The following is a 23189-nucleotide window of genomic DNA, read 5'->3' as shown; positions in this document are numbered from 1 at the left end:
GGGAAAACCGATCCTAGCAGTCATTCCGGGTGGGATGACTTCTATGGTACAGCCGGTGGATGTCTGCATGAACCGTCCATTTAAAGCAAACTTGAAACAGCTCTATACAGAATGGATAGTGGCTGATAATCACACACTGATGCCAACTCGACGCATTCACTGCCCGGACGTTCAGCTGCTGTATTCGTGGATTTTGACGGCATGGAAACATATCCCTGGAGATCTCATACGGAAGAGCTTCAGGAAACGTAGCATTTCTAATGCTATGGATGGCAGTGATGACTGCATTTTGTGGGAAGGTGATGGTGATGAAAGTTCCGAAGTTGGTACTGATGATAATGAATGATCTCGTTGGATATCGTTCTGCAAAGATTTGTTTACTTTTATTTGTATTTTTGAATCATTTGATGTGTGTTAGTAAAGATTGTAAATAATTTTGACTTAACTTTTTTTTTAAAATTTTATTCTTTGAAAATAAGGGTGCGGGTCTTATTCGGTGGCAGATGGTATTCAGGATTGTACGGTATATAAAAATATTCATTGCAGCATAGTTTTATCTTCCATAAATTATTAAAGAAAGACTTGAAACTAGCTGCACAACACTGCATTCATCACTTTCAGATTTTCTAATACTCTGTTGCTTTTCTCTAAAGTTCTTTGTGATTTGTCCTTTTAGGAAACGACCAGGGAAAGGATGTGGTTGACGAAGCAGCCATCTTCCTTCTCAAGTTATTCCTCCAGGAGCAACATGTTATGCAGAAGCACATGCTAATGTTAAAGCAGATGTTTGGTTCTGTTTCGCAACACTTGGCAGCTAAGGCTCACAAGGTAATTAAATTCATTGTCACATGTGGAACTTGAAATGCCAGTCATTTTGATTCATTCGGACCCATTGTCCATTATAACATACCCAGGTTTTTTTAACACTAATGTTTCACCTCAGTTATAACATTTGAAATTGCTTGTACATGTTCATGAAATTGTTTGAGTTTGTCAACATAGTGGCATATCATCATCAATTTCACTCCTCCAATCCCCGCTGGATCGGTATGTTAACGGCATCTTCCTTTGTCCAACCACCGTTGCTGCTCTTAACTGTCTTCCAATCCAGTTTCCTTCGTGTTGTGATGGGAGGCTAATGGTTTGAATCCCACATAAAACGAGAGGAACCGTGGCTGTAATCATGATATCAGCAGTCATGTCAAACTACATTGGCGGGCAAAAAAAGTGGATCACATTAATTAATGAGCTTCTAGCACTTGGACGTTCCTAAAGTTGATATGTGCTCCACTTACAAATAGGTGGGCACCCAGTCCTCAAACCTAGATCTTCTCTATCCATTCCTTCTCAGCCCCTGACAAGCTCGTTTCTGCTCCTCAGCTCCGTCAGGAAGGTGGGTTTCAACACTCATTGTGAGGGCATCTTAACAAATTTTGTGTTGATGTGGGAAGTGTGGGATAGGAAGAAAGCCGAATGAAGATTTAAAAAAGGTGGGGGGAGTAATGAATGCAACCGTGTGAGTTGGCCGTGCAGTTAGGGGCGCAAAGGTGAGCTTGCATCAAGAGATACTGGGTTCGAACCCCACTGTCAGAAGCCTGAAGGTGGTTTTCCATGGTTTCCCATTTTCACACCAGGCAAATGCTGGGGCTGTACCTTAAGGCCACAGTTGCTTCCTTCCCACTCCTAGACGTTTCCTATCCCATTGTTACCATAAGACCTATGTGTGTTGTTGCAACATAAAGCAAATTGTATGTATGTACCTGATGTAGGTGGCCCAGGCATCACTGAAGAGGCGTACTAGGGAAATGAGGAGTGAGGTAGTTTCCCGTAAGCAAATTTAAAAAAATAATTGTGAATCAACCTAATGTAATTTAAATAAAAATTAGTTGTTACACATGTTTTGTTTATTTTCTTTCCAGTCCGTTTGCAGCATTGCATCATGCATGCCAGAGTCCTGTGCGGAATATATAAAGAACGGTAGCAACGGTATCGTGGATATACCAACAGTACAGTTTGGTGAGCACCTAGTTATAGCTCCCGTGCGAAGGCAAGTGTACCAGCCTGACACTAACTTTCTTCACGACTTAAGTGTAGAATTAGGCAGCGAAGTCCTGAAAGAGTTTACAATGAAGTACGATGACAGTGCTGCCTTGGCTCAAGCGAAGGAAGAACCAAGGAAAAATCAAAGTAAAAGGAATGGGGTATGTAGCTTTCTTGTTTATGTAATAAGTGTATTCCATGTGCTGTAAATTCTTTGTCTGTTTTCTTAACTTACAAAGTGTTTTTTAATGGATGCCATTTCATGATGCATCCCATTTTAACTTTAGCCAAGCATTACATCTGTTTATCCGGAACTCATTTGCTCCCATGAGAGCAAAAGATGTCATTATCTGGAATTTTAAACTGCACGCTTTTGCAACCTTGTATTTTAGAGTATATTTGTAATATTAGGCGATAGATGTCAGGAGTGTATACACAGGACCCTTAGTTAGGCTTAACGCAGGGATTTGGAATGGAAAAAATAGAAAGCTTTTGCTGCTAAGTAACCTTTACCATGGTGATGTTCTTTTCAGAAGTTTGTTGACATTGTGAATGTTTGTGTTTTAGCTCTTGTGTATGTTCCAAAAAAATTCAAAGTGAATGTTCATGAATACTAACAAATTAGCAATAATGGATGAAAAAAGAAGTGAAATTGATCCAAGTGAGTGTGAGAACAACATAAGTGACAGGGTAAATTCAGACAATGAAATACCTAGGTATTATCAGTGGGATTAACCATCAGAATTTGACAAAGTCAGTGATGGTCATAAGGAAAGCAACGAATGGTACAAGGTTGAACATCAGGATTCAGGACCATAAACAATTCTAGTTTAAAAAATAAATAAAAGTTTCAATTTGTTTCCTATTTTGACACTTACTGTACTGTGCATATCGGTTAATTAATTTTACAATGTCGGTAATTTTTCTGTACTATTAGTGATAATGAATTGAAGTAGGCAATAAATAGAATTAAAACAAAGTTTTGTGGATATAAAATATAGTATTTTGTGATGTTGGTGTATTCACAAAGACGCACACAAAATGCTGCCATTTGCGTACGCTAGTTTATTTACAAATTATTATACAAATTCTATTTACATCCTCTACACACACATGCACTATTGAACTTTCATCATGAAACAAAGCACTACTACGAAAGAATAAGAGACTGCAGCAAATGCATGTCAACTACCAACCCAACAAAACCAATTCACATACTTGACTTCAACCACATGGTTAATTAGACTTCCACACAAGTCTCATCAAAACAACTAAACTCTCACTGACAAGACTGCCTCTTTATATATATTGCCTGGCCAGCCTTCTAGAAGGATATACATAACATGTTTTTCTTGCAAATTCAAGATCTCCCATAGCCTAGCTACAATGTAAAGAAGTTTCTACAACTATCAAGTGCCAAAGATATGTTATTCTGGATATTACAGTGTGTTGCACAATGTTACATTGGATTATACATCATATATACAGGTAATAAATTATATACTATTAGTTACATGTTCTTACATTAAATAAATTCATATTAATATATAGCACGTTTCATGACATAACCTCACAAATAATACGATCGTCCGTACATAACTATGTAAATAATAATACTAATAAATGGATATAAATACTTCATAGCCATACCTCACAAGTCATAATAATAATAAATATTTACATTATTTGTCCATGGGTTAAGGAATGTTGTTTTCAAGTTATATTAACTCTTATCACACTTCCGTCAACATTAGTAAAAAGTACCGTGGTGTGCGCCTTGTGCCACTTATGCACAAAAATGGGCAGTTGAATGTTTCTTCGGAGAGTAAATGGTAACCTGCAATCTGTTCAGTTGAAATTAGGTATGAATGATTTATTTATGCTTAACTAATGTTTTCGGAGTGTTCGTCTTTGTAAACAGTGAAAATAAGAATTCTTGGAGGGATTCTCATATGAAAGAGGCACCCTCTGGAAAAAGGAGCACTGTATTCAGAGAATCTGCGATTGCAGGATGGACGTCAAGACTTGCTCTAAGCAACAAAATTGAATGTTGTGGTCTTTAGTTGGCCATTTCAGGATTGTTCTTTACATCTTGTGCATTCCTCTGACCTACTTCATGATAAGTACCTTTCTTCAGGGTTGCCTATAGAATGTTGAGCTTGTGACTTGCACCGTATATGGAATGAAAGTGAAAATTTCTGTGCTGTTCTGGCTAAAACTGTATGTCTAGCAGGCCTTGGTACCTGTTCAGAAGTTGAAAATATTTTCATGTACATCATGGGGAAACGGCTCCACAGAATTTGTGGGAACTATTTATGTTCAGGGATAGTCAGGGTGTGCACTTTGCTATGTATTATTTGATTACTGTACAGTTGCTAGCAATATTACGGGACCCAAAACAGAAAATGTCTAATTTCTTTGATCATATTAGCTCTTATCAAAAAACTCTATACAGGTTTTGTAAAGTATAATTTCTGATCTTTGATGTTTTGTATGCTTTTAACCTGCCAGGAATAATAACCAACAGATTTTGTAATTATTATGGTTTTCATGAACTGCCAAACTCCCTGAAAATATTTGTTCTGTCTGAAAGGTTTGCTTAACAGTAGTTGTGGAAATGTAATTTTCAATCATTTATGCCTGGTTCACTTTTACTGAACGAGGTATAACGAAGATGTCCATGAATATAGATTTATTTTACAAAGGTCACCAGTGAAGAGCATCACTGATTTGAAGTTAAAAAATATTGTTCAATGTGACAGCATTGCAAATACCGAACAATTCTGTTGGTACCAATATACAGTATGTGTCTCTATTATTCGTACAGGCGTCAATTTCTTATCAGGTCTCGTATATTCGCATTAACGATTGAAATAGTGAAATAAAACGTACATTACGGGTAAGAACATGATTTGTCAATGACAATTCGGTAGTGAAAACCATACTTATTTACATACAGGCAAGATGATTTGATATTAATGTGCCGGCATCGACAAACTGGTGTATCAGTTGTATTTGTACACATAGACAGGATGATGTCCACCGCTTGGTTGTGATGCACGGAAAAGTCTCAGTGACGGCATACGACTGGTCAGGTGCAATAGTCTCCTTCCTAGTGTGTATGTGGTGGACATCGGTAGGAGTGCAGATTTAAGTACGGAGCTCAAGAATACTATACTTAAACTGGGACTTAAAGGACTTTCATTATGAAAGATTGAACAGCTGGTCAATAGAACACATTCTACGGTGCAATATGTGGTTGATATATTTAAATACAAAGATACTATTCAGAACACGCCAAGGAAACCCAAGCGAAAGTATTTAACTGAAAGGAAAGAACGGCTTGTTGTTCGGCTTATAAAGTCAGATTCCAAATCAAGTGCACTAGTATTGAGGCAACGCACGGAGGAATGAACGGGAAAGAAGATCAGCAACTCCACCATCCATCGGATCCTGTATCGGCACGGGTACTATAGAAGAATCCCTCGGAAAAGGCCATATGTAAGTATAAAAAACAGATGGCTTATACTGATATTCGCTAAGGAGCATATAAATGAGAAAGAATTCTGGAATGATGCTATCTGGTCTGATGAGACAAAAATAAACCTCTCTTGGGTCAGATAGCATCCACAGAATATGGAGAAAAATTGGTACGGACAATGATGTGGCGAATACACTCCCAACTGTAAAATAAGGTGGTGGGTCTGTAATGCTTCGGGGCTGCATGTCAGCCAGAGGTGTGCGTAACATACATTTCATTGATGGAATAATGAACAAGGAGGACTATAATGCAATCCCGTAGGCAAACGTGAAGCAGAGTGCTGAAAATATAGAGATGCCACCTTTTTATATATTCCAGCATAATAATGAACCAAAACTCACTGCTGATATTAAAAAGACATGGTTGATCTGGAACATTCCTAAGCAGCTTAGAACACCATCCCAGTCTCCGGATTAAAATCCCATCGAATATCATTGGGCTACGTTGAAGAGGAATCTCTGTAGGCAAGGAGGAGGAACTTAAAAGTGTGATTCTTCAGGAATGGCAGAAAAAAGCTCAGACTTTTGCAAGAAATCAGTGTATTCTGTCTGGCGACGATGTCAGGCAATTAAAAATTCTTGGGGACATTTCACTAGATACTAACATGTTCCAGGAACCCTTTATTTTTTGTTTATTTCAAATGTTCAGTGTGGTTGTACGAATAGGAATGATACAAGATTATGGGCGCGCTTTTCTTTATTAGAAGCTGTATGTTTGGATAACATGATTGCACACAGATACGGTAGATATGTTTTCTGAAGCTTTGTTGAGTGAATAAAATCCTTTCCAGTTTATTATTTTCTGTCAGTGCATTGAAGTACTAAAGCAAACAGCCCTTACGAATAGATTAGGTACATACTGTATACTTCTGATGTTATCGCAGTATCAAAACCAGAATATCGTATCGAATGTTGTATTGCAACATCCGTACCTGTTTATTTTAACCAATGAGCTAGAATCTGTAGCGGTCGCCGTTTGTGTGACTGTCAATATTTGGCTTTGCTCAGTCTGTGACAGCCACAATGCATGAAGTGAGAGCACAGCACTCGACTAAGGTTGGATGTAGGCCTATTCATACTCTTTGGGCCCATACGCGAGTCTGACGTCTCATTTTAGCACCAGCGCTGGTGCTTGGCTTGGTTCATCCTTATAAAACTTATATCTTTTTCCTAGGTTCTTAATGTTGCATAATCAAAACAAATAGAAATAAAAACCAGAGAATTAAATATTTTCCTGCAGATTTCACTATAATTTGAATTATGTTAAAATTAAATTACTCTTAAGCTGGGCTGAGTGGCTCAGACGGTTGAGGTGCAGGCCTTCTGAATCCAATTTGGCAGGTTCGATCCTGGCTCAGTCTGGTGGTATTTGAAGGTGCTCAGATACGTCAGCCTCGTGCTCGTAGATTACTGAACATAAAAGAACTCCTGCAAGACTAAAGTATGTCACCTCGGCATCTCCGAAAACTGTAAAATTAGTTAGTGGAATGTAAAGCAAACAACATTATTGAATTTGTCGTAAGGAGTAATTTTTGGGGCTTGAAATTTGTTGCCTTAAATGCAAATTTGGGGTTATACTGTATGGTATATTTCGTTCTGCTTTTAATCTGTCCTTGCATACCTTACACATTCTGTAATTATATCTTGGCAGTCGATTAACAGAGAGAAAAAGCCCCTTCTCTTAATTCCTCTTCACATTTTCTGTTGTGTATGGTAGCTTACTATATCTCAACTTGTTTAATGTTGTCCATAGTATGGACGATCGTGGCTGGAAAAGGAGCTCCGTAAACACCCTTCAGGGTTGTCCGTGGATCAGTTGACTGACAACGTTATCAACATGCTGAAGTCTGGACGATCAAGTGATGAGCTGCAGAATGAGGTGAGTTTGCCCTGTTCAGGAGTGATTTACTGATATAGACTGTGCCAGACAACCAGGTTATTAGACCATGTGGAACATTTGATTTTACTAGTTCCATTTAGTATCCTCTCTGTCTTTTCAGTTGTTTGATCTCCTGGGATTTGATCAGTTTGAGTTGATCCAGTCGCTCTTAGAACATCGCAGGGACGTCATCCACTCGGTCTCCGCAGGTGAAGAGAAGAGACTGACAAATTCCTCGCAAGCAAGTAAGTAACTGTTGATTTATGAATACCCTCATTGATAGGAAAAGTAAAATTTGTATAATATAAAGACAACATAAGTTTAAATTGCCTAGGTTTTGCCGATGACCTTGCTCTCTTGTCCAACAGTATTCAGGAAACCAGACAAGTTATATCACTACAGGAAATAGCACAGAAAATTGGTCTTGGAATATCTTTTGAAAAGACAGTAATCATGTTTACTGATCCACCACTCATAAACAAAATTGCCATAGGAAACCAAGAAATCAAAATTGTAGATAAATTTAAATACCTGGGAGAAATCATAACATATAACCTCAATGAAAGGCCAGCATGGCATAACAGATTAAATAAACTGACTAGAGCACAATATGTTGCCAAGGATACCTACAACAAAAAAGGCCTGTCGATAGCAACAAAATTAACATTACAACACAGTCATTCAACCAGAAATAACATTCGCAAGCGAAATCATCTTCAAAACAACTAACACTGCACAAATAGACAAAATACTCAACATAGAGAGAAGAATCATTAGAACATGCATCAACAAATGATACCAAAAAGATGGACACTGGAGAGTAGCTTCTAATGAAACAGTCTACAAGGAAATAGAACCAGTAATAAGCTCAATCAGGAAGAAACGCATTTCATTTTTGGACATCTAATCAGGACACCAGAGAACAGGATCATCAGGAGAATAATAGAAAAATTATGGAATAGTAAGTGCAACATTAAGTGGATTACAGAAATCAAGGAAGATATGGATGAACTACAAATTACAGTGGAAGACCTAAGAAACAAAACCGACAAAATCAAGAAACTCGCAAACAAACCAGACTGCAAATCAGAATCAACAGACAAGTGCTAGGCAAGTGTGTGGCCAGGGTGATCAAACGTTTGCCGAACTCTTTGAATGCCGCTGGGTACGCTTTGCCCGTCTCAGCTATACTTGTAATTATTACCATCACGCGAGGAACATCATGTGTTGCCTTTACTTGCAAGTTTGCAAGAAATCAGCTTCATTTTCCTTATCAAATTCTAATCACAGAGGCTTACAATAATTGAAAATTATCCACCTTTTTGATACTTTTTATTTGCTTTTTAGCAAATTAATTAATTATAAGCTTCAAACGTAGCTCCTCCAAAGTCACGGTAGGATTGGATTTTAACAACAGTAAGAAATCGTGACGAAGCTCCCTTTATAATTAACGAACGGCAATCAGCTTCAAGGTACTGCATTATACTCAATTTAAGATATATTATGTAAGCTCAAAACAAACACAGCCAACTTGGAAGGAGAGAAAGAAGTGAACATTCAACAATATTTAGAACAGTGACAAGGAGTCATTAACAAAAACTTTTTAACAGGAAGACAAGCGGAATAATTTTAGTGTAACAGAGTTTGAAACTTTTTAACAACAACTATTCAAACGAATAGATATAGTTTTTAAGTAGGCTACCTGTGTATCCATCCCATCTCATTTCACCCACTTAACCACCCACTTAATATTCAAATAGTTTTTAAGAGGAACAAGGTACCTGAAAATAATGTACTTAAAAACTCGGTAATTCACTTAAGCTAAGGAACAGCTGAAGATGTTCTCAAATAAGAACGAAACATGTACTGTTTATAATTAATTAATTTGCTAATAACTAATAAGTATCAAAAAGTTGGATGATTTTCAATTATTGTAAGCCTCTGTTTACTTGCAAGTACCAGGCGAGTTGGCAGTGCGGTTAGGGGCACGCTGCTGTGAGCTTGCATCCGGGAGATAGTGGGTTTGAATCCCACTCTCGGCAACCCTGAAGATGGTTTTCCGTGGTTTCCCATTTTTACACCTGGCAAAAAGCTAGGGCTGTACCTTGAGGCCACGGCAGCTTCTTTGTAACGCCTAGGCCTTTCCCATCCCATCATCACCATAAGATCTGTGTCGGTGCGACGTAATGCCACTAGCAAAAAAAAAATTGCAAGTAGTACCACTGTGTTAGGTACACAATAGGTTCGTGATTAGTAGCAACAGAGGGTGAATCACTATGGGATTTACGGTATCCGTGATTAGTACTGTTGTGATAAGCACCACAGGTCTGGGTGTTGCCTGTGATTAGTACTCCACTATGTGAAGAGGATCATGCATAGTATGAGTCCCTGTGATTAGTACAGCTATATGAACACCATGGGTTCGCATTGCCGTTGAGTGGCTCCATTATGTGAGAAACACCATAGGTCTGCGTTACCTTTGCATATTACATTACCTGAGAATAGTACCACAATGTGTGGAACACCGTAAGTCTACGTTACTTATGATTAGTACTGCTACATGAAAAATACCATGGTTCTTACTTTCCTAGCGATAAGTACCATTATGAGGGGCTGTTGATCTAGATTTTGGACCCCTTTAGACAACAAGCATAATCGACTCAGGATTTTGCTTTAGAAGCAGACCTTTGGTCAATATACACTATTGTTTTAAGATAGCTTCTGGGAAGGTGGAGCATTGCGGGTCGGCTCCAGTGATTGTTTTTAAGTGCATAATCATTGTCTCTTTTTTTTTTTAAATACTAGACAGTGGATTAATTTTGAAATTATTTTTAACTTTCAATATTGTGAGCTAAATCTGCTGATTAAATTTATATTCATCCATTCATTCTTCATCATCACATATTGAATTCTGGTCAGTGGATGAGTTTTGGAGTTTTAAATTTTCATTACATTTAGTCTCTTTTCGTACCATTAGGGGCTGATGACCTAGATGTTAATCGAGTAATACTTGAGACTAAATTAAACAACTAAATGCTACACCAACATAAATTTTTCGGTAGCTGTACAGTAACTCTATATTAAACTAAAACAGTTAAATCTCATGTGACAATGGATCTAGTGAATACAGGAAGAGTTACACAACAATCCTTTCTACCAATTTATCTTGCTGTAAGATTCTAGAAAGCCATACATTCATTCACACTTCCAGCCTAATGTACATCCATAGTCTGAGCACAGTGATTTTTTTTTTTTTCGAATAATGCTGTGTAGTTGATCTGTTGGATGATATTGCTTAGGTTTTTGCTTCAGAGGTTCTTGTTGTTTAAAAAAAAATCATTTCCTTAAAACATGGGGAATGAAGTGAGCTACTGTAACTTTTGATTTTCTTTTGCAGTCCTGGAGCAGAGGAGGCCGAATTTCGGTTGCCAAGTTATTGTGCAATCTGAACAAGAAAAGCAGATGCTGAAGCAAGCGCTCAAGGAAGAGAAGAGAATAATGAAAAATACTACCCGTGGAGATGAGGACAGTGATGAAGAGCCTCCTATCACAGCGGCTGATGTGAAAGCAAAGAAGTAAGATTGGTTATTAAATGAAAATTAATTCTTTTCATCTCATAAGCTGCAATTTATGGCGTGATAACATATTATTTGGTCTGCGAATAGGGATGCAGGCTAGAAAGCAATATATGGTGAGGGTTTGTAGTCTTCATACATTAGGAAGTTAGATTAATTTCGTTCATGTGACTATCAGTGTGTGGGAGAGGTCTCACTCACGGGGTGTGGAGGGGTATGGATACATTTCAGGTACACAGTCAACTTCGGGAATGTGATCTCTAGGCTGACCCTCAACCAAAGAGGGAGTACCGACCGTGTCTTGAGGGAACTTCAATATTGATGTTGACCTTGTAACGTTAATGAGGGAGGCATTTTAATCTCAACTGTGCAACAAGACCAAGACAAGTCTTTACTTAACCTACACTAGGGCCTTATTGTTTACTGCTTAAATCACATTTCATACTTCATGTATAGTCGTCCCATAGGCATGGCTATCATCCTTCCCTCCAGCAGCCTCCTCCTGAAGCTTCTTTAAATTATTATTATTATTATTATTATTATTATTATTATTATTATTATTATTATTATTATTATTATTATTATTATTCTGCTTTTACGACTTCATTGGACCACTTCAATAAATTTTCTGATAGTCGTCTTCGGTAGGTTTTCTGTCCAAATTGCTCAGTAGCTTTTCATTCGTTCTGACCTTTTCTTTCCTTCCTCATCTGTAAATACCCTTTTCATTGTATGTTGTTTGTCTATTTTTAGTTTAAATCTTACTTTTTTTTTTTTTGCAAATTGTCCAGTTATTTCTTCTTCTTCTATATACTCTCTAATTTCCTTAATCTGCCCTGCTTGTTGCTTCAGATTCCAGAGTTTCTTTATAATTTTTGTTGGAAATCTGGTTTCTGTTGTCCTCGTAATGTGATCAATAAAAAAAAATAAAAAAAGAGATCCTCTTCTTCTGTACAGTATTTGTGATGGGCGCCAGTTCTCTGTACACGACTTCATTTGGCACTTTTCACCATTACCAATCTTTGTGATGTTTTTTATTTATGCATGTTCTAGCTATTGTTCTCTCTACTCTTAGCATTTTGACGATTCTGTTTCTCTGAGTGACTTGAAAAAATAAGTAGGTATGTCACCTCTTTATGTACATCAAAGAAAGGACAATAATTTCCACCTTTTCAATACTATATATTGTGTGAAAGTTTTACATTACAGTTAAAACATCACAACTTTTATACATTCGGTACCGGTTTCGACAGATTCCCTGTCATCATCAGCCGAGAATAATTAAACAAAGACAAGTATAGATCATGATTCTTATGGTGTGATTACAATGGTGGATTAAAAATATACATTATATGATTAAAATAGTATATATGTATATATACACAAATAAAAGGTAAGTAAAATGGGAATGGTCATTATTCTATGAGGTGTACACCTTAATATTTCTAATTAAACGGTTAATTTGTTAAAAGAAATATTGTTCTTGTAATATATAATTAGGGCCTATAGTGAAATTTGATTGTAGGCTTAATTCTATAATATTTTACTTTTTGACCAGTCAATTCATTGAAGTTATGTAGCCATGTTTGACACGTTAAAAAAGTAAACAAACATTTAGTCGAATGGTGTTCCACATAAAATATGTACAATAAAATTCGATTGGAGCTTCAACTTGGACTTAAGAATGGAAGAATTATATTAATGTTCCATGCAAGCAGAAATAAATGAGTTAATTTTTTCACTATGTATTGATGTTGATAGTTAGAATGTCCGTTGAACAGTTCGATATGTCGATTTGTATTCTGGAATGGTTTACATTATTTTGAGAAATAGTAACTGAGGTTCTTGCTAAGGTGGTACTTGAAGATCTTGTGTTGTAAGTTGTGAATACATGAATGATTTGGAAAGATCCTGATCCAAGTCGGAACCTATAAGAAATAAAATACTATTTAAAGTTATAAGAAAATCGGAAGAAGTAAAAATTCGCGAAATATTCGTGGTTGAACCACAGTCTTGTAATGCTTTAATTTTGTTTTGATTGACAGACATTTTTATTGTACATAGACCATGTTCATTTTTGAGCTTTTGTCATTTTATTAATTCTTTCTTGTCATGCAGGTTTCTTGTCCAAGTTGTATATTATATTTTCACGTAGGTATTTAAATTCTTTCACTGTTTTTACTTTCATGTTATTTGATGTTTTGTGGTTTATTACATTACTGTTATGTGGCATCTATTGGGGTATATCGTGTCCGGCTCCATGGCTAAATGGTTTGCGTGCTGGCCTTTGGTCACAGGGGTCCCGGGTTCGATTCCCAGCAGGGTTGGGAATTATAACCATCAATGGTTAATTTCGCTGGCACGGGGACTGGGTGCATGTGTCGTCGTCATCATTTCATCCCCATCACGACACGCAGGTCGTCTACGGGCGTCAGGTCAAAAGACCTGCACCTAGCGAGCCAAACTTGTCCTCGGACACTCCTGGCACTAAAAGCCATACGCCATTTCTTTATTACTATCTGTAATAATCGCCTGCAGATTATTTCCGAGTGGACCCTATCCGAATCGCAGTGTGGTTTTTGAATGTCCAGAGGCACAAGAGATATGATCTTCTGTGGAAGGCAAAACCTGGAAAAATGCAGAGAGGAACAGACTCCTTTATACCTACTGTTCTATGATCTGGAAAAGGCTTTCAACTCAGTCCCGAGACCAGCTATGTGGACAGTACTAAAACACTTTGGCTGTCTACAGCATTTTGTAGATCTGTTTAAGGCTCTTCATAATACGTCTGAGCAATTCGTTCATCAAGATATTATCTCTGATCCATTTCCAATCACTCAGGATTTGAAACAAGGATGTGTGCTTGCTCCAGCACTCTTCACTATGTACCTAGCTGCCATACTATATGGAACATCTACAGACAACGCAGGTGTAAAGGTCAGAAATCGCTTGGATGGGGGGAACTGTTCAGTCTGGCTGGACTTTGCTCCCAAAAGCTTACTAAGATTTCCTCCATTACGGAATTTCAGTATGCAGATGATGCTGCTGCACCTGCTCTCACACCTGAGGAGCTGCAACAGTCAGTCAGTTGTTTCAAGAGTGCTTGCGATCATTTTGGCCTCTCCTTTAATGTTCAGAAAATCAAAGTACTCTCACTGCCTGCACCTGGATCAAACCTCCCACCTAACTATATCTCCATTCCGGATACTCCACTGGAGCAGGTCGACCACTTTGCTTGTCTAGGAAGTATCCACTCGCAAAATGCTAACTGTTCAAAAGATCTTGATAGGAGAATTGGTGCTGTCCATGCAGCATTTGGACGTTTATCCCACCGTGTCTTCATGAATAAGGACCTTACAATGCATACCAAGATGATGGTTAACCATCCTGTTGTCATATCGACACTGCATTACGGTTGTGAATCGGGGACCCTCTACCATCTGGATATCAAAAAGCTAGAGTGCTTCCATCTGCGAAAACTTAGATACATCTTGAACATCAAATTGGTGGACCGGATCACCAACCTTGTTGTTCTTGAGGAAACACATGCTATAAGCATTGAGGCTACCATCATTGGCCATCGTCCTAGATGGATAGGACTCATGAGTCTGGAAATGTAAACTGTTGAAGAATGTTTACTGGAAGAAGAGTTGTAGACGACAATGGTTTGTTACTGGTGGATCAGCTACCATTATCTTAGTCTTTTTTAATGATATCTGGAGTCCTATTTTTTGTGCTATAATTTGTAGGCCTGTTATTTGATGTCTGTGTTCATTATTATCTTCGTTTCCAGCTTCCTGGGTTGGGTTGTGAATCAAGGACCTCCATCGCTGCCTGTCTCTCCACCACTCTTCTCTTTGCACTCCCATGCTGAATCTGTCCATCTCTTTCATGTTAACTTCTCTGAAAAAGCTCGCTCTTTTTTTTTTCTCTCTCTCTTTCTCGCCTCCCATTCTCATCATATGCCCATACCACTTTAGCTTTGTTGTTTCTGTCCTGTCTTGGAGTTTCAAATTTCCTGTCCTTTTCCTTATCTCTTCATTTCTAATTCTATCCTTTCTGGTCTTGCCCTCGGTACCTCTTAGGAATTTCATCTCTGCTGCCTATATATTGCTCTCCTCTCGTTTTGTTGTAGTCCACGATCCAGCTGCATAGGTTAGTATGGGTTCTCCTCCAAGACAGGATAGAAGCAATAAAGCTAAAGTGGTATGGGCATATGATGAGAATGGGAGAAGAGTGTGCCAAAAAAAAATTTATCAGAGAAGTTAACATGAAAGAAGTGGACAGATTCAGCGTGGGAATGCATAGAGAAGAGGGGAAGAAAACCAGAAGATATACTTAAAAAATGAGAAGAAATCCAACTTCCGTTTCATCCTCACCCCATATCACTATATCATCTGCAAACATGACTTTTGTTGCCTGTCTTATGTTCTTATGAATTTCTGATGAATAGTATGGGGGATAGTATACTTCCCTGTCGGAGACCTGTTTCAACAATGAAGCATTTGGTTTTTCGTATACTAGTCTTCACACTACTAACACATTTTTGTACATAGCTTTTATCATTTGCACTTCGACTCTGTTGTTTTTTCCTTAATGTGTCCCATATCAAATGTCTGGGCACACTGTCATAAGCTTTCTTAATGTCAATAAATGTCATCACTATGTCTTTTCCAAATTCCCATCTTTTCTCTTGAATGTCTTCTTGAATGTTATTAGTTAGCAGTGCATAGTCATCCCCAATTTCCGAGCAATTTAAGTTTATTTTATCTTTCTTCATTCTAGTTTTTATGTTCTTAGGATTTTCCTTGTACCATTCTCTTATTTCAAACTCTATGTTGTTGGGTATTCAGCCCGAAGGCTGGTTGGATCCTCAAAGGTCCACCATTACCTGTCATTGATGGCCTAGGTTTCGCTGAAGAGGCGTACTAGGGAAATGAGGAGTGAGGAGAGTAGAATACAGGCAGCGGAGATGAAATTCCTAAGAGGTACCGAGGGCAAGACCCGAAAGGATAGATATAGAAATAAAGAGATAAGGAAAGGGACAGGAATCTTGAAACTCCAAGACAGGATAGAAGCAATAAAGCTAAAGTGGTATGGGCATATGATGAGAATGGGAGAAGAGTGTGCCAAAAAAAAAATTTATCAGAGAAGTTAACATGAAAGAAGTTTACAGATTCAGCGTGGGAATGCATAGAGAAGAAGGGAAGAAAACCAGAAGATATACTTAAAAAAAATGAGAAGAAATGAAATGGCGTATGGCTTTTAGTGCCAGGAGTGTCCGAGGACATGTTTGGCTCGCCAGGTGCAGGTCTTTTGATTTGACTCCCGTTGGCGACCTGCACGTTGTGATGAAGATGAAATGATGATGAAGACGACATACACCCTGCCCCCATGCCAGTGAAATTAACCATTGATGGTTAAAATTCCTGACCCTGCCGGGAATCAAACCCGGGACCCCTGTGACCAAAGGCCAGCACACTAACCGTTTAGCCATGGAGCCAGACAAAAGAGAAGAGTGGTGGAGAAACAGGCAGCGATGGAGGTCCTTGATTCACAACCCGACCCAGGAAGCTGGAAACGAAGCTGATGATGGTGAACACAGACATCAAAACAGGTCTACAAAATGTAGCACAAAAGATAGGACTCAGATATCATTAAAAAAGACTGAGATAATGGCAGCAGATCCACTGGTTGAAATGTAATGGCGATAAACCACCTTCATGAATTTTGTTTGTTGAAAATAATTCCTCTTTTCGTCTTCTGTTGATTTGCTATGCCTAATGCAGTGCAGGGTTGTTCTGTCAGGATGAACTCCCTTAGCCTTTAGTAGTTCTCCACTTTGTCTACAAGGCAGCAGATTGAGTACTGGAATGCCTCATATGAATGAGGTGATAATCTGTAAGAGATAGGAGTTTAATTTCACATTGTGGTCATTGTCAGAACTTGCAAAATGATCACAGGAAACATTGTCTGGCACATCGGTGCCTGTTTAATTCCTCTAGTTCATATTTTGGGTGTTTTTATTCCATGTGTTAATCTATGATGGTGCTGCTGATGATTTAGAAAGCCAATCCTTGCATAGAACATGCAATCGGTTACAGATGTTGCACCTGATGAAATGTGGAAGATGTGGATGGGTTTGGCGAAGTTTCTGTCTTTCCTGAGACCCTGTTTCTTCTCTTCAATGTACTTCTTTAAATATTACAACACCTGCTGAGATGTTTGCACTCACCGAGCTCGATAGCTGCAATCGCTTAATTGTGGCCAGTGTCCAGTATTTGGCAGATAATGGGTTCGAACCCCACTGTCGGCAGCCCTGAAGATGGTTTTCCGTGGTTCCCCATTTTCACACCAGGCACATGCTGGGGCTGTACCTTAATTAAGGCCACAGCCGCTTCCTTCCCACTCCTAGCTCCTTCCTGTCCCATCGTCACCATAAGACCTATCTGTGTCGGTGCGACGTAAAGCCACTAGCATAAAAAAAATGTTTGCATGCCAGCAGATGCGGTCTTCTGCCTGATCATGCCAGGTATTTGGGTTTATGCCTGTGTTCATCATGGTCTTTTTTGAGTGGATCTTTGTAGCATGATTCTCTTGCCAGTGCAAATTTCACTGTAGAAGGTTTGTTGTGGGCGTCGTTTGTCATTCATTCGTTAGATGTGACTAGTCCATCTGAGATGATGGGGGCTTCTATGCTGTTCATCTATGTTTTTTCAAGAACTGACACATTGGTTACATAATCCTCTCATCTAATGTCCATAATGGACAAGAGCTTTTGCCGGTGAAAATGTTTTCTTGGTATCTCGGCAGTAGTGTGTCCAGGTTTCACATGCATATGGTAATGATAAAATGTCAACAGCTTGACGCATATCCTCGGATATTTATTCAGGAAAACACTATGGGAAAGACGTCGAAAAGCTTCATGGGTAGCACAGATTCTGTTCACAACATCCTTCTCCGAAGCACATAGTATCGAGAGGTTACTTCTGACATTCAAACTTAATCAACACTATATATGTTGTTAAATTTATTTTTATATCTAAATTTCAATACATGTTTCAATCCATGGATCCTCTTCAGGTGCTTACACTAACAATTAAAATAGTACATTCATGATCATTAGAAACTTTCTTTGAGTTTGTCATATATTACAGTGTTAAATCTAATAACCAACCATGTTTCAGTTCACTAGCATATTGCTATTAGTTGAATTAAAGCACTCTTCTCTCGAAATTCTACAATTGGCTACTAGATTTTAGGACAGTGAATTTGTAGAAGTATATACATCGGAACAAGAATAAACTCAATTGAATTTTATTGAATAGGTGGACCTTTCTTACCTTTCATCGAGATCAGTATGTAATCTTTTTATTTTTATTTCACTGCTTTGTTTACATCTTTGCCTGTCTCAGCGTCTGCCATGACGTATGGCAATGTCACATGACTATTAGCGATGTTCAGGTTGGCTGCGAGGATGTGGGCAGAGGGCAGTTTATTTTGCTTAATATTTTGAAGGCACAATATTACACGAATGGAAGTTATTCGAGGTGGACCACTTTCATAACAGATAGGAAGTGAAAAATTATCCCGCTAGATGGCATTATCTGAGTTTACCGGTTTCTGGAGATGGCCCACTATGCTTCTGACCCCTTCATTTAAGGCCATGGCCGCTTCCTTCCCACTCCTATGCCTTTCCTATCCCATCGTCGCTATAAGACTATTTGTGTTGGTGCGACGTGAAGCAAATTTAAAAAACTTCGGTTGTTTTATTAATTCCTTCATCATTGTATTCTTATCATTGTACGGTTCACAAGATGCAAAACATTTGTTTTGTAACACCACGTTTCAAAAGACACTAGCTTTTTACGTGGTTATTAGCAGATTAGCACTCATCACTTTATTAGTAGATTCTGTGTTATCTTTAATCATAGTGAATGAAGTGAAGGTATTTGGGCATTTTCCTGTTTGTTTTGTAATTTATTTATTTTTTCACAAAGATAGTATGTAGTTTTATTCAATTCATCTCCCTGTTGCTGTAATGATGTATGTTTTCTGTTAGTTTCAGGGAACCGGTTGGGAAGAGCAAAGCAGCTCCTAACCTCAGAGACAAACTTCGACCGGCTCAGACTCGGGAAGTTTATCCTCATGTGTACGATGCTCAACACCAAGCTCAGCAGAAGACAGGTAAGGTACAGATATGGAGAGAGGTGGAAATATGTACAGTCGAACCTTCCCTAACGGACACCTCCCCATACGAACATTTTTCTACAGAAGCGATTTTATTTTACATAATACACATGTTAAATAAGCCTCATTTAAGCGGACACCTCAATTTATGGACAGCGGACAATGCTGTTTGCCTCGTCCACTTGTATTAAGCGGATGCTTTAAATGTTCAAGGACTTGTTCTTTACACAGGGCTGTGTCATTTTTTTCTCTTAAAATCATTCTGTAGACATACAAGAATTCCTTTTGAATGTTTGTACTATTTCAAGTCTGAGGAAAAAAGAGAAAGAAACGTACGTAGGAATGCTGAAGTAGCTGTACATTCTGTACATGGCTCGTTCCAGACCTTTTGTTAGGGTCCTCTTGCACTCTAATTTGTGTACGTTTTTAGAATTCTAGTTGTCCGCGAATGTACGAGTGACTGTTTACTCACACGTTACGAAGGGATTTTCCACCCTAGCCTGCATCGTTCCATTTATAACTCAGATTGTTGGTTATAAGGTCGAGGTCAGGTAGTTCAGTTAAACTTGACAGGGACGAGATATTCATATCCTGATTGTTGTAGCATTTCATCGCCAAGTAAACATCGGTAGGAGGGACGAGCGTGTTTATATCTTGAGACAAGAAAAGATGCAGTGCGCAAGGACTTTCAGTAAGGTAAGCTCCCTGAAGAAAAAAAGAAAGAAAAAAAAACTGCAGGAAAACTCAAATAAACACAATTGTGAAGAATAAAAATGCAATTTTAAGTGAGTGGGGGTAAAATAGGAATCAAGGAGTGAAAAGAGAGTGGGAGTCAGTTTTTGCACAAGTAAACGTTTTGGTGTAGGAGTGGTTCACATCTGCTCGAGCAAAGAAACTGCAAGTGAGGGATCAGTGTTACAAGGAGGAGGGTGATAAATCGCAAATAATGTGGAAGGTGAGGTCGGTATTCCCTTTTGCAGAATATCATGGTAAAGAAAAAGATGTGCTAAATTTGTACACCTACCTGAATGATTACTTCCCGGAGTCGTAATGATTGTGAAGGTTGTAAAATCACTTCTCTTATCTCACAGGCAAATATTTAGTTACAAATTATTTAGAGATCAAAATAAAGACCTATAATTATAAGCTATTTAAGGTAGGTGTTCTTTGGGGTTAAAATATTAAGTTAATTTTTAAAACCTTGTTTTAGCCGACACCTGTCGTAACAGACATTTTCTCATGGAACTGACAGTGTCCGCAGAAGAGAGGTTCGCCTGTAGTAGGTTAAACACAATGACTGGCCATTGTGATAAGAGGGAACGACAACTTTCTCTGCATCTTCATACTCGGTCATCTTCAAATGGATGGGCTGCCTCATCAGTCTCTTTTCTCTATGTATATGAGCTCTTGTCTACCCCTCAACCATATCAGGGTGGTGGGCATCCTCACTCCTTTAAGTAGCTTCTCATTTGGTTTATCCTTTGTAGAGATTTATATCATCTTTCTCATGGTCTTGGCTCAATCTGGTGATACTTGAGGGTGCTCAGAAGTCCCAGCATTTTGTTGGTAGATCTATTGGTGCATAAAGAACTTCTGTGAGTCGTCATGACATCTCTGAAACCTACAAATAGCTGGATGTAAAACCAGTAACGTTAATGAATATTGTTCGTGAGTGTTTTATGCACTGTTCACAAATTTCATCCCCCCTTCTCTTCTTCACTTTCCATTTACAGGATTTCCCTGAATTGGGTGATGTATCAGGGCTATCCATCTCTGCTTATCTTCCCATTATTATCCTCTTCATCTCTGCGACAGTCTGCAATATTCTCTACAACTGATGTTATCCATTGTTTTGTGGACCTGCCTCTAAGTCTCTTCCTTATATCTTCTCACTGAAGATCAAGAAGGAGCCTCCTGCAGTAAACGGTGGCAATTGCACCATCATCTAGTAAACGTCGACTCAAGCTGTGGCGAGATTGGTTACCGGAAGAGCATTGGGAGAATGTTAGACACCTGTCTCGGGCTATCATTTGCTGTATGCTACATGGAAGACGGTTAAATAGGCTGAGAACTGGAGTGTCCTGCTGCAAGGTGAATCTGAAGAAATGGGGATACATCACTGAAGACAGGCGTTGCGAGTGTGGTGATTTACGGGACCCACAACGTCTGTTGATCTGCAGAAACCTGCCTGAAAGTTGCAGCATGAACAATCTAATTTCTGCTAATAATAAGTCCTTCAAGACTGCTGAATATTGGTCCATTTAGTAAAGTAGTTTGTATACTTCTAGATTTCTCTAACTACAGTATGAAAAGGTGATATCCTGGACACGTACAATATCTCTTTCCATTTTATAAGCTTCATCATTCACTCCAGATCAGTCATGCCATGAACATACTACGCTGGCATAGCAGGGATAGAGGTGATACTCCGTGGCGCATCCCAGGTGGCGGATAGGGGGTTCTAACCGGCTTGCCAGTGGACTTGAGCGAAATAAAATAGCTCTCACAGACCACTCACACATCCCCCTTTTGGGTGGGGGACGCAGGCGAATAATACACCCTTGGTATCCCCTGCCTGTCGTAAAAGGTGACTAAAAGGGCGGCCAAGGGATGATTGAATTAGAACCATGAGACTACTAGTAATTAGTACTGAGTTCTATCTCCCCTAGGTTACCCATTGTGCTTCCAAGAAACCCCATTTCTACTGTCTAAATCTTACTCTTCTGTACTGTAAATGTTCATATTCCTGCAGCATATGTCAGGATTGGTGCATGGTATAGTTTGTACTTGCATGCACTTGCTCATAGTACCACGATGTTAGGTACACAATAGGTTTGTGATTAGTAGCAACAGTGTGTGCTTCCAGCTGGTTTGCACAGTACCTGTTATTAGTACTATGTGAGGAACACCACTGGATAGTACGAGTCCCTGTGATTAGTACACCTATGTGAGGAACACCATAGGTTTGCGTTGCCTGCAAATGGCACCGCAATGTGAGAAACACCATAGGTCTGTGTTACATGTGCGCATTATGTTACCTGTGAGTATTACCGTAATGTGTGGAATACCGCAAGTCTACGCTACTTTTGATTAGTACCACATGACAAATACCATGGTTCTACTTTCCTAGCGATAAGTACCAATATGAGGGGCCGATGACCTAGATTTTGGATCCCTTTAGACTACAAGCATCATCGATTCAGGATTGTGTTTTAGAAGCAGTCCCTGGGTCGGTAATACCATTGTTTTACATTAGATTGTGGGAATGTGGGACATTGTGGGTTGGATCCACTGATTGTTTTAAATTCATATTCATCCATTCGTCATCACGTTTTGAATTCTGGTCAGTGGATGACTTTGGGCTTTTAAATTGGCATTACATTTCATCTCATTTCGTAACATTAGGGGCCAATGACCTAGATGTTAGGCCCCTTTATCAATCATCATCAAATCAGCCATTGTTATTGGACCAAGGCAGAAAGATCTTCATGCTTACGACTAATTATTTAAGACACACCGGGCGAGTTGGCCATGCGGTTAGGAGCGCGCGGCTGTGAGCTTGCATCCGGGAGATAGTGGGTTCGCATCCCACTGTCGGCAGCCCTGAAGATGGTTTTCTGTGGTTTCCCATTTTCACACCAGGCAAATGCTAGGGCTGTACCTTAAGGCTACGGCCGCTTCCTTCCAACTCCTAGGCCTTTCCTATCCCATCGTCGCCACAAGACCTATCTGTGTCGGTGCGACGTCAAGCCACTAGCAACCTTAATGACACTACCTACTGTTACAGGGCTTCTAGTGGGCTGCTGCAGGGGAACTATCCCCAAATTCTTTTGTCTTTCTTGTGCCCGCTTTGGTATAAGCAAACAAGGTGGCCTGGACATAGGTCTCTTGGCACTGAAGGGCTTCGTTCAGATTTTGAGAAATCGTTTGTACACTTCACATTAGTAGAATACCTAAACCATGAG

General features: G+C 39.0%; 1 protein-coding gene across 1 annotated transcript in view; it reads left to right on the top strand.

Moving 5' to 3' along the window:
• Nucleotides 1-23189, top strand: part of obe (obelus) — a 191283-nt gene that overhangs the window by 18089 nt on the left and 150005 nt on the right. The window contains exons 4-9 of the mRNA XM_068230014.1: nucleotides 677-828; nucleotides 1920-2201; nucleotides 7334-7459; nucleotides 7581-7704; nucleotides 10857-11034; nucleotides 19103-19221. Of these exons, the coding sequence (XP_068086115.1) occupies nucleotides 677-828; nucleotides 1920-2201; nucleotides 7334-7459; nucleotides 7581-7704; nucleotides 10857-11034; nucleotides 19103-19221 (981 nt within the window). The remainder of the gene's footprint in view (nucleotides 1-676; nucleotides 829-1919; nucleotides 2202-7333; nucleotides 7460-7580; nucleotides 7705-10856; nucleotides 11035-19102; nucleotides 19222-23189) is intronic.

The sequence above is a fragment of the Anabrus simplex genome, chromosome 13, assembly GCF_040414725.1.
Source record: "Anabrus simplex isolate iqAnaSimp1 chromosome 13, ASM4041472v1, whole genome shotgun sequence".
Taxonomy (NCBI): Eukaryota; Metazoa; Arthropoda; class Insecta; order Orthoptera; family Tettigoniidae; genus Anabrus; species Anabrus simplex.
The sequence above is the reverse complement of the archived record's forward strand: the minus strand, read 5'-3'. Positions and strand labels throughout refer to the sequence as shown.